This window comes from Echinococcus granulosus (assembly GCF_000524195.1).
Source record: "Echinococcus granulosus chromosome Unknown EG_S00020, whole genome shotgun sequence".
NCBI lineage: Eukaryota > Metazoa > Platyhelminthes > Cestoda > Cyclophyllidea > Taeniidae > Echinococcus > Echinococcus granulosus.
Genome location: NW_020170400.1, coordinates 546,235 through 563,626, shown reverse-complemented (window position 1 = coordinate 563,626; position 17,392 = coordinate 546,235). Strand labels below are relative to the sequence as shown.

Below are 17,392 nucleotides of genomic sequence, written 5' to 3'. Positions count from 1 at the left end.
TGTTGCGTGTGACTACTGCCACTGATGGGCTCTACCTTGCTAAGAGGAATATGGACTCATGCATGAAAAGCGGGCTAGCTGTTAACGACACACGTCGCTTACTAGTGTCTGCGATGTCACCCTTGCAAAACCTTAACTTAAAAAACCCTAACTTGATGCGGCATCCTTTTGCAATTTTTCTCGAATACAATTAGATTTACACACATTTTTGGTAAATAAGGCTTCACTAGATTACTTGTCCCTCAGTCTTACTTCAATATTACAAAAAACTTCTCCCTGGACTGTACCATAAAATGCACAATCAAAAAGCAGTTATGCCAATAATTTTGCTCTAGCAAAATAAAAAAATTGGTGAGAAAAATAATCACAGTCCTCTTCTATTCTACGCATCAACTTCAAAAGCGGCATTTCGTTGGACAAAATCTTCGCGCACTACGGGGTCCCCTCCATTCTGGGCATCTTTGTCTCGCTGTCGAAGTGCACGATAGGTCGTCTCCACCAATGCAATGTCGGGATCTGTTGGTAGAGTGATGGGAGAGAAAGCAGTGACACCTGAACGTCTGTGGACCTTTGAAAGGCTCCCCACCTGATCCGAAACTTTTGAAGCACCAAAAAGACCCCAAAAGAATGGAAGACATCGTCTCAAATCACTGGAGTCGAAGGTAGAGGAGGAGAAAGAAGGTGCCTTGAAGGAGGATATTAATTGTATGAAATTACATTAGGTCGTTAGACGACAAATTCATTACTAGTCACATAATGCATTTCAAATACGATGGAGTGATGAATGCTTAAAATTTTGTTTATCTAGGTGAACCTTCAATTACTGCGCAATTGATCTGCCCATGCCACTGGTCAGCCAGCTTTTACTTTCACTTATGAAACTAACTTCACTTTGTGTAAGTTTGCTGTTAACTAAATGACAGTCATTCGTCCTCCGTGGAGCGGCCACTAAAAACGGTGAGCCCACATCAAATGATGGATGATGCAACTCAACTCGACTTACAATTAGACATATGACAATGACAAAGATAATGTCATTACTTCAACTATTATTTGGACTGAAAGAAATTTCGAACTTTCTAGTCAGGAAAAATGATTTCATAAGTACACAAAAATAAACGTTTTACATGGAGTTTCATACTTTGTGCTGCTTTTGCTAACATCCACACGTAATTGAAAATCCAGTTGCGTCTAGTCTCCCTATAATACCCACCTCCTCAATTGTTACCTTTCATCTCAAAAGGCATGTTGATCACCTCTTTCTTTTAGGGACAAGATTACTTATAAGTTAGTTTAAACTCGGTTTCTCAGCAATAATTCAAAAAGCAGTAAAGTTCTTTTGAAGTCTACGGAATTTTCCAAAGGGAATGGGAGAGAATCTACGTCATTCATTCACAGGCTCATCTTTTTTCCGCTCTCTGTCGGTTACTTGTTAAGGGAGGTACAAACGCGAGTGCCCGTCATACGCCGTCCTCGTCTGACTCTTGGGTGGTAGAGTGAAAAATGACATTTCTGGAAGGGCCGATCGCTTTTGGTGTTTTCCTTGATGCAACCAACTACCTTTATGTTGAGGGGTAGATTAAAAAGGAGATAGGAACGAAAAGGGGACATTGATAAATGGGAACACGTTTCCGTTATTCAGGCATTATGAATTGAAGTCATGAAAATTGCGTCGAAGTAAATTATTGCTTTTTTTCGTTAAAAGAACCTGCGTTTCAACTTGCAAAACTGCTATTTCAAATATTTTCCTCTAAACAAGGAACCTAACTTATTTCCAAAATAAAATTGTTCTAGAACAATCAAAAATAGGCATTTCTAAACATTATAAAATTTTGGTTCTAAAGTTTTTTTGGGGAATTGAATGCCGCATATGTTGTAAGATTCACTTTTTCAAGGAAAAATCGATCAAAGGTCGATACATCAGCTGATCAGCTGCGTGGTATACGGGAGCAATTTTCAAACTGTCAAATCGATAAAATTACTAACGCATAAGGCCAAAAATCGATTGAACAGCTGAGCAGAAATTTTAAAGCAGTTGGCTAGCAGCCGATAGACTGAAGCGGTTTTTATACCCAATTAGAAACATTTTAGCCCAACAAAGAGGTCTTGAATGAAATTCCACTTTATACCTCAATGGGTCTTAGCACTGCAAATAAAAATTTAGATCCACCGATTAAGGAGATGAATTTTTGCACTTTGACCCTTTTAACATTGGTTAGGTCGAATAACCGGTCACTAAGCCAAATCAGAGCTAAAGGAGACAATACTATGGTGCTAAGGTTAGACCTAAGTGGAGAGAAAGATGCAAAATAGGTTCCAAGTCTTTCATACCCTATTGGTTTGTGCACTTATTTAATTAGCCTTACGTTTTGGCAAAAGAGTCCTTTGTAGAGCAACTACTCATCCGTTACAGACGGATCTAAATACAGTTAAGCTTTTGAAAGTTCTTAATTTTAACAATTTGAAGTTGGCTTTAAAAAGCATACTATGTGCCTTTAAGCGCAACTATTTTACTGGGCCTCAGAACATGATAACTCTTCCACATTTTTACTTTAAAGAAATGCTACTGCGAAAGCGGATCGACATACTGGATTTGCTTGAATTCAGGTATCTCCTATTCTTTAAAAGTATCTATCAAATGGATTCTTCATCATCACAGCTAGCCTTGCCGAGGACGTGACGTTTAGGCAACTCAATCAATTCTACAGGATGCATTGTCATTGATGAGCATCATCTCACCTATGACGCAAATTTAGCACACCATCTTTGAGCATGAGCCACAGTTGATAGCACCTTGCACATTCTTGAGGGCTGAAGCAAACTAATGACTATGAACAGCACTGGGCTTATTTGGTATTTGTTTCATTGATATTTAAGTGCGTTATCTCTTCAAGTTTCGTGGTCTTGGCTGTTATTTTGCTAGCTCGTAATCCCTCAGCTCTTCTGCATGGTTGCAACAAGAATTAAACGGTGGGCGAAGCTTGTTCTATTCTTTTTATGTTGTTGATCACATAATAAGATATAATTTATCCAAATATATACTTAATTAAGTAGACCCATATCCCCTATCTTGATGGCATGCACTTCAGTACGCTAATACAGAACCAGTGGTGACCTATTACGGCCCCAGGAAGGAGTCAAAGCAGTACAATGAGGTGGGCAGTCTTTAAGCATTGGAACGGAAGACAAAGGTAGTCTGAATCCCTTACGGTATAGAGAGCTCGCATTCGAGGCAGGACAATGGATCCAATCGCACTACCAACTGCAACAAGGGCAAAGGTGAGGATGGCGAGGAGAACGGAGCGATCTTGCAGTAAGATCTGCCCCACATAGGGTGCAGTGAGGATGCCCAGACGGTAGGCTGCTGCACATAGACCGGTGGCAAGGCTGCGAACCCGCGCTTGAAAGATGTTGCTCGCGTAGATGCCCATCAAACCGCTACCAGCCGCAGCTACACCGCGGGTAACGAAGAAGACTACATTTGAGGCTGTTGGTGTCATGCAGAAGGTCTAGAGGAAGTCGAATCCCGAAGAATAAATAAGCCGGTTAAAGCAGATTAGGTATTAATGTGCACTAAATTCAAAACGTAGGTTTCATAATGGGTTAAAAACCGCTAAGTATCCATATTTGGTTGTTTTTGGTCGATGGTTTTATAACCTGTCCGTTTATAAAACCCATCACTTTAAACAGATGCATAGATAATAAGTAAATTTATTTGGGTTATTAAATTCCAAATACGGAAGATGTAGTAGTCAGAAATGCTGATAGCTCCTGTACTTTTAACAACACAGATTCTCCAGTTCCTTAAATGCTTTTGCTCCTCCAAGGCCATTCTGCATGATTTCAGGCAGGACTATGTGAACCGCAATTCGACACTTTTCATGGAGTATAAGCTAATCCTACTAGTGTTTTTAAGTAAAAGCAGCTTCCAGAGACTAGATGACCGTCTCGACTAGGCATTACGTTTTTTCGGCTGCAAAATGCATCGCCATTCGGCATTGTAAGACGCGAAATAACTGCATTTCTGTGTCAGTTTGAAGAGGCTGGAATTGCAGTCAGTTGTAAGCATAAGGGATAAAACCTGTGCTATATTATAAATTATGGCTAAACCGCCATTCATTAGTATAAAATAAAAATCGATTCACTTGCCATACTATAACAACATAAAGCAAGCAGTGGTTCCCGGTTTCAACTGATAATAGTTGAAATACTATTAGTAGCATATCCAGGAGCCAAATTTCCAAATCAAAATGAATGCTACAGAATGCCAAGAGAATCGGTTACCCTGCGAGCTTAAGATATACGAAATGCTAGTTGGTAGTAAGTGGAAAGGCTAATCGCCTAAGGCTCCGGTAAATCATCGGTCCTAGCGTAAGTTATTCTTTAAAAACTGTTCTAAATGCCCTGGGATCTCTACAGAATGCAGAGGGAATGGTGGACTGCTTGAGGTGAAAATCACTAAAAGGTTAATTTGAGTAATTATGTGCACATTCCAAAGCACTACACATACTTGAACAAAGAGTAGAATGCCCGTGAACAAAAAAGTGATAAATTGGGCGATTGGAAGCCTTTGTCTTAGCAACGCGGCCAAACCGTAGGCCAACGGGAGACTAAACAGACCACCTGACGCCGAGATGAGTAGCGACTGATAGCCCTCTTCACGTAGGGGCTTGCAACATTCAAAGGGGGCCCCTTCTGACGGCTGATAGGTTGGTAGCAAGCTTGTCGTGTTGGTTATCCGGAGATTCTATAGAGTAAATGCAAAATATCTCCTTCATTACCTATACTACTTATAACCTCTTCAGCCAATAAACACTTCTAGCTGTTAGAATGTCACTTGTGTATGCTTTAAATTGACGTCCAGTTATACATCACACCAACACAGTTCATTTGAATTAACCAATAAAAACGAAATAATGTTATTTTTTTTAAATTTCACTAGAGTACTTGTCAACTATGGAATGAAATCGTTTTTGACATCCCAACCCCAGCCTCTTGACGAGTTTCTGTAATTCCATCAAATTTGAAGTACCATTAAATCATATTTCTGCTACCTAAGTACAGACATTTCCCTGTACAATTGCTTAAAGGAAAGCATTTTCCCAGAAAATACCCTGAAGGAGTGCGTACATTTGGGCAATTCCAGAGACAATAATGTAGGCTGGTAGTAAGTCTGAATAACTGACTGCGTTAATTCACGTAGGCATTCCACTTTTAAAGATACTAGGGAGAGAGATACGATTTCTCTTTTTTTTAAACATCAACTATTTGCTATTTCGCTTACCTTTTCCTCAACACTGGTTAGTGAGGAGTGAGTCTTCGAGTTGTTCCAAGATGCCGTATCTTTAATTTGCTTTTCAGATCTGCTTACGTCCAGCCTTCCCGTTTTTAAGTAGGCATCAGTTCAAGACCCGTTGAGGCAGTAGAATTCCATCATGTCGTAGCCATAAAGGCTGGTACTTTCTAATCAGATTTAATATTTGCTTCGATGCTAGAAATGACCACTTTATAGATTGCAGAATTAATGCAACTATGAATTTTGTCTAATGAATGGCCAAAATTCTCTCTAAATTTAAGATTTGGGCAGCTTTTGAATTACTCAACCCAGCAGCGACTATGCATTTGCATATGCGTTGGATTTATCTTAGCAACAGGTCCAACTGCCTCCCCGTAGCGTAACTTCTCAAACAAAATCCATTGTTAGCTTAAGCCATTAGTTTGCAGGTAAGACGGCTCTGATGCCGTACCAATGCAATAAATAGGCGTTCTGACCGCTGTGCTGGCACGCACAAATCAATCATTTGAACGGCAAACATTAGGTGACGACAAGACGGCCAGGTCACAAGATGACATGAAAGGTAGTGGAATTGAACTACCCCCCGGCCATCTACAGGTTTTTCAAATGTAGGCTACTAACTGGAATAGTGAATCGCCAGATTGACTTCGCAAACAAGGGACCCATCACACTTTCTTCCAATAAAAGGGCGATAGTATTATAAACCTGCCATTTAAAATTAATCTCTTAGTGAGCAAAGTCAAAAGAGCAATGAAAATTTGTCATTTATTACTAATTTTTGCCGCTTAAGGTAGTTAAATGCCAACAGTTTTCTGGGAATGATTGAAAGCGTGGAGTGAGTAGTGATTGGATGTTGTGGAGGTAACCAATGGTATGTCCATTCGCCCAAAATAAGTTAAAAATATAAAAGCCAATCAGTTTTACAGCACACGTGAAAGATATGGGGAACAAACTGATAGTCTTTGTGGCCTGCCAAAACCTCAGTGGATGTAAGTAGAAGCAAAGTTTTCCAGTGATCAAGCTGAAGATGAAGGAAACCTATTGACTCGTCAATTCCGTCTTGACGTGTCAATCGTGAAAATAAGGCAGCTGCCTTTAGATGAAAAGAAAGTAAAACACTTCTGCGTAACGCTTTCTGCTATTAATGCCGTACCAGAAGTTTTTGCAACTTTGAGGCCGAGTTAAAACACGATTCACCGATAAAAGTGTAGAAGACTAAAGATATGCGTAGAAAACCGTGAAAACTATTCTATAATCTATTCAATTGTTAATCGCCTGCTTACCAGGGTTTTTTTTTTATTTATTGTGGCTTTAGTTGGACGTTTGAAAAGCTCTACTTCCACCTGGGACAGCAGTACCGCCACTTTCAACAGCAAAATGAAGGAGAAGAGAACTCCAGCTCCATGTTGAGTATAGTTGCTGACAGAGATGAAGATGTGCTTCTGGCGGGCTTTTAGGCCCTTAGCCCAGGATATCTAGTGTAGTGACAGCACAAATTTACCCTCATCGGGACAATTTCTATGTTAGTCGTATGGTCACCTTCACTCCGGTGTGACAGCACGACCAGTTGGTTTGTCGGACGTCAGTTGTCACGTGACACGATGAGTCATGACCATTTACCATTCCTCTTCGTGCGTCATTACTGCCAGGAGGGGTACTCCTTTTCCTCTATCAAATGGAAACCTCCAAACATCAAAAAACCGTGCTGGCTTGCTGATAAGCGTTAGCCTCATCAACCTATTTATGATGCCAAAATGTGCTTTTTACAAAGAATGATGAAATGGCGACTTTAGACTCCAATTTTTGGGTTTTTCAGGGTACTTCAAATAAAGCTAATGAAGCTGGAAATGGAGGCAACAGGACTCAGATTTCAGTTGTCGCTTGGGTTTAGAATCCACAAACAGGAAGTGGGAGCTAATAGTGCTATTGTATTTCATGACAAGTCTGGTGTTGAGACGATTTATTTTTATAAAGCGCTATAAGGCTGCCTTTTTTTAAAAAAATGGATGGCGTGGATAACACTTTTAAGGTCTGACTGATAAACGTTAATGGGTATGGTTAAAGTTTGCTATCTCCTCCTTTTTTGCCAAACTTCTTCACCAGTTGGACGATGAAATAACTCAAATTTACGCTTGCCCACTTATGGTCGTGATTTGACAAGTATCCGAGACTGTTAAAGACACAAAGGAGAGTTCCATTTCTATGACACAGAAAAACTCCTCATTATTCAAATAAAACTGAGCTCTTCTGCTCTTCAATTTCGGCCGCTTTTTAGGAAATGAGGTCTCATACCTGAATCGTAGGATAATTGAATAAACCAGTTACCCATCAAACAGGCAGATCGGGAAATACTTCTTTCAAACACACATCAAATGGATAATTAAATGTTTTTTGACGAATTATTTAAAAATGCATAAACAAATCAGTTACTGGCTCTGGGTTTCACTTTTACCTTTAAGGATTAGCAAACAAACAATGTCTTTTTGAAGAGAATTCAATTAACCAACGAATCTCTCGCATGGGAAAGCGATAATTTGACCTGAGTGTCAAATTGACAGACGAAATTCCTGATCTATCATTAGTGCCTAAACTAACCTGAATGCACATTCTAGGACCAGCAGCTAATTCCACAGGAAGAATTGTAGTTCCACCGTAGATTAGAAAGCCCCAGGAGAAGTTCAAGCACAGCAACAGTAGGAGAAGCCACGGTCGGCGCCGAATAAGCAAAGTGTATAACTCTTTGACACCGACTTTTGAAATACGAAAGTCCTCTGCCTCATCAGCTTCGCGGATACGTCCCAGGAAGGAAAGGGCACTTGTAGAATTTTTCGGGATTCGTCGATTTGTAATGGCCACTTTATCCAGTACATTTGCAGCTTCTACTGTCTGCTTTTTGCAGTATAAATAGACAGGAGATTCGAGAGTAAAGAATGCTAAGGCGATAGCACAGAGAGCTAAAGGAAACGTGGTGAAAAAGACAAAGAATCGCCAGTTCAATCGTCCTTCTAAGCATCCCAACCCAATTGCAGCAGTAATTACACCAATAAGCGCCTCAAAATTGTTGGTTATTAGTTGTCCTGAGGCTTGAAATTTTGGTGGCATTGTCTCCGAAAGAAGTGAGCTCCCAGATGTCAATACGCCACCAATGAAAAGGCCAGAAAGGAAGCGTAGAGACGCCATCCATGCATAAGTCGGACTGATGGCACATAGCCAGGAGAGGTACATCAAAACCAAGCATGAGAATAGGCAGATTGAACGCCTTCCATAGACATCTGCAGCGTAACCCAAAGGGACTGCACCAATACAGCTGCCAAGGAACACAAGACTGGTGAGGAGAGCTACATAATCGGCTGATAGGCGCCAAAAGCAACGAAGACTGGGGCCCAGGATCGCTTGGATAATGGTTTCCATCGTGTCAGTGGAGTGAGCTACACCAAGAATGACTATCATTTGAACCTGGAACCACCCAAATCCCAGCTCATTGAGAATGGCCTCGATTATGGGAGGTTTACGATGCACCAATTCGTTCCCATTACTGCCCTCTTCGTCCAATCCAAAAATACTCCCTACAACAGGAGTTAGACGTTCCATTGAAGTGCTTGACATCATGGCATTATGATTGAAACCCGTTCTCCCCTGTGTGAATGAGAGAGCGAAAGGCAGGTATGTGCTTTGCCGAAACGCATGTGCTCTTGCATACGTAAAGGGCGTCAACCGATTGGATGGTGAGGCCCAATCACTCTTGGCGTGGGCGGGCGGGCGCAATTCAATAACTGCTGAACAAGTCTACGCGCGAGTTGAAACGACAAATGAGTAAACGGTGCATTGGGGAGGAGGTTGCTTTTCTCAAGAGTGGCGTGATGCTTTAGGGGATGCTCTTTTCAATTATTGCTTTGAATTAGTGCTGAGAAGGATAAGGTCATTACTTCATCGGGTTTTACATATTTAAGATTCACAAAAGAAACAGCCACAAAATCTTAGCATCCTGTATTTCCGGCAATAATAATAGTAAGCTAGGCAAAAAGTACTTACAACTAGTATTCTCTATGAGAAAACGATATCTTAGGGTCGCAGCATAAAATATTACTAAAGGAGTAGGTGACACGCTCCACATGATGCACAATCATCATATAGGGATCTTCCGTCTGGTGGTTGATTACAATTAACAGGAAAACTCATGGGATTGTAAAATCATGACTTTTGATTCATGCCCGGAGCATCCCCGTCCTCTTGCAAGCTAACATTAAATTAACCCACCTATAGCGCCCTTAGTCCTTCCTAAAGTGGTAATGACCGACACCAACATTTAGGAGGATTCACTATTAACGAAAAAAACGTCTGGATGACTGTGTGGTGATTTGGTAGTTTGTTTCACGAGGACTTCGATGTACCTAAGATGTACTTCCGCTCTCGACCATGTCCATTGGGCGACCGTGGAAAGCTCGGGGTGCTACAGCTGTTGACATGGCCGGAGGGTCGGAATGCAACCTACTGTGACTGATAGGCGCGCATAGTTGTGCAATATATCAAATGGCCAAACCATCACCTCTTCATTAAAAGGGGGCGAATATCAAAGTTGAATTAAATTGTGATATTTGTTCATATAAGAGGACAATAGAATAAATCAACTAAATGACCCACCTAGAATGAACTTTTATTCATATGTTAAATGTTGTGTAGTGAATTTGTCAAAGCAATCAAATTCAGGACCATACTGTAATAGGTTGGTTATTTGTTTAACTCTTGGTTTAGGTAGAGGAGCCACTTAGGCGCTCCACCATCGTTTCTTTCCGGATAGACCGATCTCCGGGTCATGCCAGTAGCTCAAATCCCTACGGTGTGGAGGATACGCACATATTTTAACCGTGTATTATTCCTCATTTAGTCTTCAGGGGAGTCTGGGGGACTACACATACAGGCTAGAAATAAAGGCATTATAACCCAAAATGATACGTAAATAGGAAAATATTGTCCTCCCCATTAAAATGAAACTCTGGAAAAGAAATAGTAAATCCGAATGACAAATATGCAATAATCAATTAGCGGCAGTTCAAAGTGACTCAAGGATAATACTGCTATATTTGTTATTTTTCTAAATGAATTACTAAAATAACTTTTGAAGTTAAGGTCTTTCAGCTCTTAGTAATTCTTCCAGTTAATCTCATTTTTCCATGAATAAATAAGACTTTTCGAAGACTAGCCGATACATAGTGTAGCGTCCCGAGACTTCCCTGAAGAAGAAAGAAGACACAATACTCGGGCAGAATATATATTCGGCGCAGAGAAGGTTTTTGGGCTATTGGCATGGCCCGAAGGCCAATCCACCCAGCGAGGTACAAAAAGGCCAATTCGAAGTACAGAAGTGGCGCCCTACTAATACCAAGGGATAAACCACCATCGTATTACAATAATACAACTTAGCAACTGTGTTAGAGACCTTCCTCAATCGATTTAAAAAAACCAAACCGGAAACGCATGCTTAGTAGTCAGCATAAGTTCTTGAGTAATAAGAATTCTATGTTGGCTAAGAAAGTGCACAGAGGAAGTTAAGTAAAATTTCAACGGTGAAAATACGTCATTTATTTAAATTCGATGAATTTGAACTTAGGTGTGAGAATTTGAAGACAATGTGGTACCTGATGCAAGTTGAGCAGGTTGGGCACAAAAAGTAGCATGAAGGAGAAAAATTTCCCAAATATGACAAATTGTCCCAAAATAAAAAATCTGTTCGATTAACAAATTTTGAGATAGGCATCTCCCTTAGTCTTTGCATCACATCTTAAAGTCTAATATGGTGAAATAAATTTGATGGCTTTTTTTGCGATTTAGAGGTGAGTATTCCTATTAAAACTAAGCAATGTTTTAAAAGTCCACAAGTCTTTTTAAATAGTACTGGCGCAATTACGGATTAGCAGGTTTTGCAAGTTAGCCTTTACGTACAGCACTGGTCTCGGTTTTTCATGTCTGTGCTACTGGATTATGAGAAAAATATTCTCCTTGACGTTAACGAAGACAGTTGCATGTTCGTTTGTGCAGAGGGACTTGATCTTGACACTATATTGCATACGATTATCAAGCTTCACAATGATCCTCACAACTTAGTGTTAATATCAAATTATTCCCTCCCGGAAGCTAAGTACATCGCGGCTAAATTTGTCCTAGAAAACGAAGCATACCTCCCTTTTATAATTACAGCTAATGTTAGCGCTCAGGAGCGCCTTCAAGCCTATCGCCGTGGTGGGGTTGTTTTTGTCAGTTCTCGAATACTTGTTGTTGACTTACTTCGAGGAACAATGCCCGTTGAACTTGTTACTGGGGTGCTTGTTTTGCGATGTCACATTCTTCACGAATCCAGTCAGGAGTCTTTTATGCTCCGGTTGTTAAGAGAAAGGAATCCACAGATCTTCATAAAAGCATTCACGGATAACGCCATTGCTCTGATGTCTGGTTATAATCGAGTTGAACACCTGATGAGTCAGTTTGGTGTTTCAAGGCTTCTTCTTTGGCCAAGGTTTAATTTAGATGTGGTCAATACACTATCGAAATGTCCTCTAAATGTCGAAGAAGTTCAGGTAGGTGTTTTTACATCTAGTTCCAAGTTTTGAACAAAATTCTCTAGGTATTCTTAACAGAGGAAAGCTCTACTTGCCAACGGTGTCTTCTGGAAATGATTAAAGCTACTCTTCGTGAGCTAGTTGATATCAACCCCATCCTAAATAACGATGAATTTACCCTTGAATCGGCTCTGACCAATTCATTCCATCAACTGGTTTGGATACTCTTAGTGTTGCACAGACCTCTTCCTCCTAGACTAGTTTATATATTGACCCCATTTGGCATCATTTGACACAAACTAGTCACCGCCTTTTGGCGGACGTTGCTGGCTTGAGACGTCTTCTTTTCCAACTCATCGATTTCGATGCAGTTACCTTTTTGGATGCTTTGGAGGACCTCCGTCAAGCCGAGCTGTCGTCTCTTCGAATGAGCAAGTCGGCGCAAATTTCATCTCTTCAAAGAGATGGAAACTGCGCTAACTGGCTCCTTATGAGTCAAGCCGAACAAATGCTCTCAGTGGCTCGTAGTCGAGTTTATAATAACTACGAAAAAAGTACGATCAGTTTAAGATCTGATTTGATTATTTTTCTCAGGAACCTATACAGTAGAAGTGCCACCCAAGCTAATTGCAATCACATCAATTCTAGAGGACGTGATTGTCAAATTGACGGACGATGGTCTACAGCAGAAATTCCCTGTTCTTATTCTTCTTAGGCATACACGAAGCGTTGAACTTCTAGACTACTATCTACGCCATGGTAGAGCGAAATTACAGGATTGGTTAGTACAGGGAAGGTCGGCTTACGAACATCCAGCGGAATCGTCTGAAACAGAATCGCCACCTTTAAAAAGGGTTCCACTAGAACCCTATAGAGAACCCACAGTATCCAAATATTTTTGTCGAGGTAGAAGTGGATCTAAGCAGATTATCGCCTGTACTGGGGCTCCATGTATACCTGACAAGTGTTCCAAGTTTACTGAATCCGATATTCCTTCAAAACCACAAGAAGAACCGAAGGCGGCAGAGATTGTGAACGTGGAAGACCCAGTCCTAGATTTGCCAGCCGGATGCTCTGCAGTCACTTTTACGACCTTGGAGGGAAGAGAACTTCAAGTAATTCTTCGTGTTCCACCACCAGGTTGCGGGGAGGAAGGAGCGACGGCGTCAATCGACAGTCGAAGTCTAGATGGACCGGCTGGACGGCTGGGGGCAGTATTGGCGCGTCTCCGACCATATTGTGTCATTTTTTTCGAACCTCGCGTATCATGGATTCGAGAAGTTGAGGTCTATGCTGCTAAGGAAGCCATACGTCGAACTCGTGAAGGTTTAAATCCACATTCTCTCAGTATCTATTTCATGGTGTATAAAGATTCTGTGGAGGAACAACGATATCTCACGCGACTTAGACGAGTAAGCCAATTTAATTTTCCGGTTTTTTTTGCCTCATGCACTTGTAACCTCGGAATTTGGCCTTGATAACTTATTTTAGTAGAATCGAGGGAAAACGAGTTCAAACGAATGTGTTCGTAATCTTTGTCACGTATACGTGACACCCAAATTTTCGAATCTTAGCCCTATGTAGCAAATACATGACGGATTTTTTGCCCATCCAATTATAACTGCTTTTACTATACCATGTATTTCTAGCAGATTAGTTGAGTTTAGGACAGTAAATTAGATGTATCTTGCTCTTCGTCTGTTAGGAGAACTTTTCCTAGTTCCTAAGTGACGATCAACTTGACCAAAATTAAGGGCTGTTTTTGTCATGTTAGAACAATAAAAAGTCTAGATTGCATTGATCATTTTTCCTCTGAGATCTTGACAAATGACATGTCACTCAAGTCTAGCTTAATGTAACTTAGGTATGAGAATATACTCACCGTTTCAGGAGAAGGAGGCCTTTGAAGGCCTAATCACTCTGCGCGCCTCCGCTGTCGTGAAGAAAGTGGAACCATCGATATCTGTTCCTGCTGTTGACATTGAATCTGGAAATTCTTCGGAACCCGCCCCAACACCAACCGTATTTGTAGACGTCCGTGAATTTCGAAGCGAGCTACCAGCTCTTCTGCATCGAAAGGGTTTGCGGGTGAGTAGTTTGAACCTAGACATTTCGTGCTTGATAGCACCGCCAACTGTTTTTAAGGGAACTAGCTACTTAAATGCTTAAAGTTAAAAGTCTATTTCAACTCATCAACACGGGGAAATAGGTCGGTTCTTCTGTGTTGTCCTTGGGGATGCCGAGTCTATTTCGGCTTTTTCTGATGGGTACTTTAAGTCTTTCCTTTAAACAAATTCTCTTTTTACCCAGATCTGTTTTTTCTTTATCACTGGTCGAAATTGGGTCACTTGGAAAAATCTGACATGGTTTCGACAGCCTCCTTTCGAACATTCACAACAGATGTCTTACTTCCGTCTTCCTATTATCTGACCATCGAAATCGGAATTGTTGTTTATCTAGAATAAAATTGTCACTTCGTCGTGGCACTGGGGCTATCTCCAGTGGCTTCATAAGGTACAACAGTCTGGAAGGGGATCTGTTACAGGTGCCCATAAAGACTGAGGGCGTAATAGCAAGGGTTATATTATCACATTTAGTGTACTCAAATGTACTTAAGGTGAATGTATTTATGCAGCTGTTTTAACCACGAAACTGCTTCTTTTAAGGTGAATCCCATAACTCTGACAGTCGGAGATTACATCCTGGCACCGCATATTTGCGTGGAACGGAAATCTGTCAGTGATTTGATTAGTTCGTTGAACTCAGGTCGTCTGTTTCAACAGTGCACTGTAATGTCCAGACACTATCTTAATCCGGTACTACTAATTGAATTCTCGATGCCTGCCAATGGTGCGTGATTATTTCCGTCATTTTTTTGGACAAATTTTGCTCATTTGATGCAAGTAGGCTGGGTTTAGCACTCTTTGCGGTAGCTACATCAGACGCCTGATGATATGGGCAGCTAAAATTAAAGTGAAAACTAAGGAAAGTTTGACTCTTCAGGCGTTACTTACAAGGCACCACGATTTCCAAACATCGCGCCTCCTGCTACGTCGGCGTCTTTTGCTCTATTCACGGGACGGAATGCTGTAGTGGTGGGAGACGCAAGAACGGATTTGGACCCTCGTCATCTGTTGCCGCGTCTAGTCCTCCTTCTCCTTCACTTTCCGCGTTTGCGAGTACTCTGGAGTGTTACGCCGTACTGTACGGCGGAATTGTTTGCAGAACTAAAAGTGGGACGCGCAGAACCCACTTTGGAGCAGCTGCCTCAAGTGAGCGGACATGGCATTTTCGATATACTTTTAACCTTAATGTACTGCCAAATTTGTGATTTTTATTGTGAATTACTTTATCTCCATGGTGCATAAAATTCATCTAAACTTCATTTCCCATTCACCGACCTTTGGAATAAAGGTGTTCTTCTCTATCTACTTCAAATGGATTGCATCCTAAACTAACCCTTATTTTCTAGAACGCTTGCCACTGATAGATATTAGGTGAATACAGTTGTCCACCTTTCGTGTTTTAAGGATAGCAATGGACTGTGCGAGGAGAATGCAGAGGCCGTGGAAATGCTGTTGAGACTACCTGGTATCTCCTGGCGTAACTACCAACGCGTGATGGCGCGTGTCGACACCATTGCCGATCTTGCTGGGTGCAGTCTCGAACGCCTCACTGAGATTCTCGAAAATAGGTTCGTTTGTAATATATTCTCTACTCATTTCATCTTCGTAAACATTCTTTTTATTACTGGATAACGCAAATTAATTAATCAGCATCCGTGCATCCGTAGCAATTGAAATGTGGGGATGCTTGTAAAGCACGTACCATTATTTATATGAATGCATAACAAAGTCAGCCTTTGCCATGCTCTGTACTTATTTCTTTTTGATTTCAACCCTTCTACGATTTCAACTTATCTGTTACAGTATTTTTTCCCCGTGCCCCTTTTCGCGTTTTTTGATAGCAGAACGTATCTGTCAAGACATATTTTGAATGTTCGGTTCAAATCGGTTCCACTTTCTTCACTTGGGAGAGTCATGGAGACTGATAAGCAAATGAATCTCACAACCCGTCGCTTTTGGGATTGGTGACCAACCAGTGGGAAGAAATGGCTTTTGGGCTGCAATCTTAAGTGGCCAAGTTTAACGTTGGTTACCCCCCTTTTGTCTATCCATTACTCATCACAACCTTCTAAGGCATAAGTTACCTCATTCTTTGAAGATTATACGTGTTTTGTGTATGTGATGGACTTTAGCCGATGTGTTTCACAACAGATTTCTTACTGAGGGTCGAGCAATTTCAACCCAGATCAATTTGACACAATAAAACTGGCATGTTGGGCCGCCTAGAGTTAGTCAATCAGTTGGGAAAAAGTCCAAGGCCTCATCTAGAAAAACTTATCTAGGAGAAGATTAACACTTGAAATTTTGCTTCTAGATCCAAAAAATGTTATTGAGGTGCTATTCCCATTATTGTGTCTCCTTATGAGAAGGTAATAGATTTTGGTTATTTCGAGAAATAAAGTGTCTGGAGAACCTTTTCGTAGTTTTTTGGTACTTTTTCGTATTAATTCCATGTAGAGATTTATTTTGAAAGTCGGAATTTCTACATGAATACACATCCCTCCGTTTGACTAATCTTAAATAACTAGACATTATATTATTCCTGCATTTAAGTGAGTGCGCCCAGAAGCTGTACAACTTTCTGCACTCCGAGTGGGCACCACCACCACAATCTTCTGCTGGCACAATGATGGAATTGGTGGTCGCCACTGCAGAGGGCAAACGGCCTCGCTTTGACCTTGCTGCTCGTGTCAAGACCCGTACCAAACGGAAGTAACTGATTCGACTAGTTGTTGTACACAAGTTCCTCTTTTGGGTACCTTAACAGAGAATCACAACTTTTTGCATTATTTTTTACCACCTAAAGTGTAAGGATAAAATTTTAGCTGAATAAACGCGAAGTATCGGTTTGTATTATTGGCCCCATAGGTGCATGTAGTCTCAGGGGAAAGTTAGCCACAACAGGTTCGATGTCTATTTTACTGTGGCTTTAATGGCGTCACTCGATTTCATGATGGATAGAATTGTAAATCAAAGTCTAAAGAAGATGACTATTTTCAAACCATGAGTATACTGCTTCCACTTTATCCATTTAAACAACCAACCAGTTTGTAGCGCGATTTAGTGCTGGGAGGCTAAGTAAATAGGTTGAGAGCCCAGGGCACATATTTGCATACGCCATGTAGTTAAACAGTACAAAGTGTGATAAACCACTGGAAGAATATAGGAGCAATTGGGAGAGCGAGGATGAGGCGATGTCTTCCCAGTCGCCCTTGGATGCAAAATTCCCCATGAATAGGCTTCACAAGGTGGAGTCTTCCACTAACGTCCAAAAATGGGCACCTGCTTTCAACTTACTGGCTGGGCCTAACTGTTCACTTCCACATTCTTCTTCCACACCCTCGGGCTGCATCCCATCAGACAGGCTGATCACAGCTGCAATTATTGAGCCCACAGTGAGCAATCCACTGTCAACG

At 41.1% G+C, this 17,392-nt stretch overlaps 2 protein-coding genes across 2 annotated transcripts; one reads left to right on the top strand and one right to left on the bottom strand. All coding sequences in view use genetic code 11, as the record gives it.

Moving 5' to 3' along the window:
* Window positions 1–382: 382 nt before the first annotated feature.
* On the bottom strand, window positions 383–8,902 carry EGR_03713 (Synaptic vesicle 2-related protein; the record flags this gene model as incomplete). Its single annotated transcript, XM_024492962.1, has 5 exons — window positions 383–685; window positions 3,210–3,509; window positions 4,511–4,747; window positions 6,580–6,771; window positions 7,892–8,902. 5 exons carry the CDS (start codon window positions 8,900–8,902, stop codon window positions 383–385), a joined length of 2,043 nt encoding a protein of 680 aa, XP_024352619.1.
* Window positions 8,903–11,256: 2,354 nt separating this feature from the next.
* EGR_03712 (DNA repair endonuclease XPF) lies at window positions 11,257–16,692 on the top strand (the record flags this gene model as incomplete). The annotated part of the gene is given in 11 exon segments (XM_024492961.1): window positions 11,257–11,868; window positions 11,916–12,065; window positions 12,107–12,404; window positions 12,445–13,262; window positions 13,741–13,938; window positions 14,517–14,700; window positions 14,854–15,122; window positions 15,381–15,544; window positions 15,821–15,940; window positions 15,953–16,000; window positions 16,530–16,692. The coding sequence occupies 11 exon segments, from the start codon at window positions 11,257–11,259 to the stop codon at window positions 16,690–16,692; spliced, it is 3,024 nt and encodes a 1,007-aa protein (XP_024352618.1).
* Window positions 16,693–17,392: the final 700 nt, after the last annotated feature.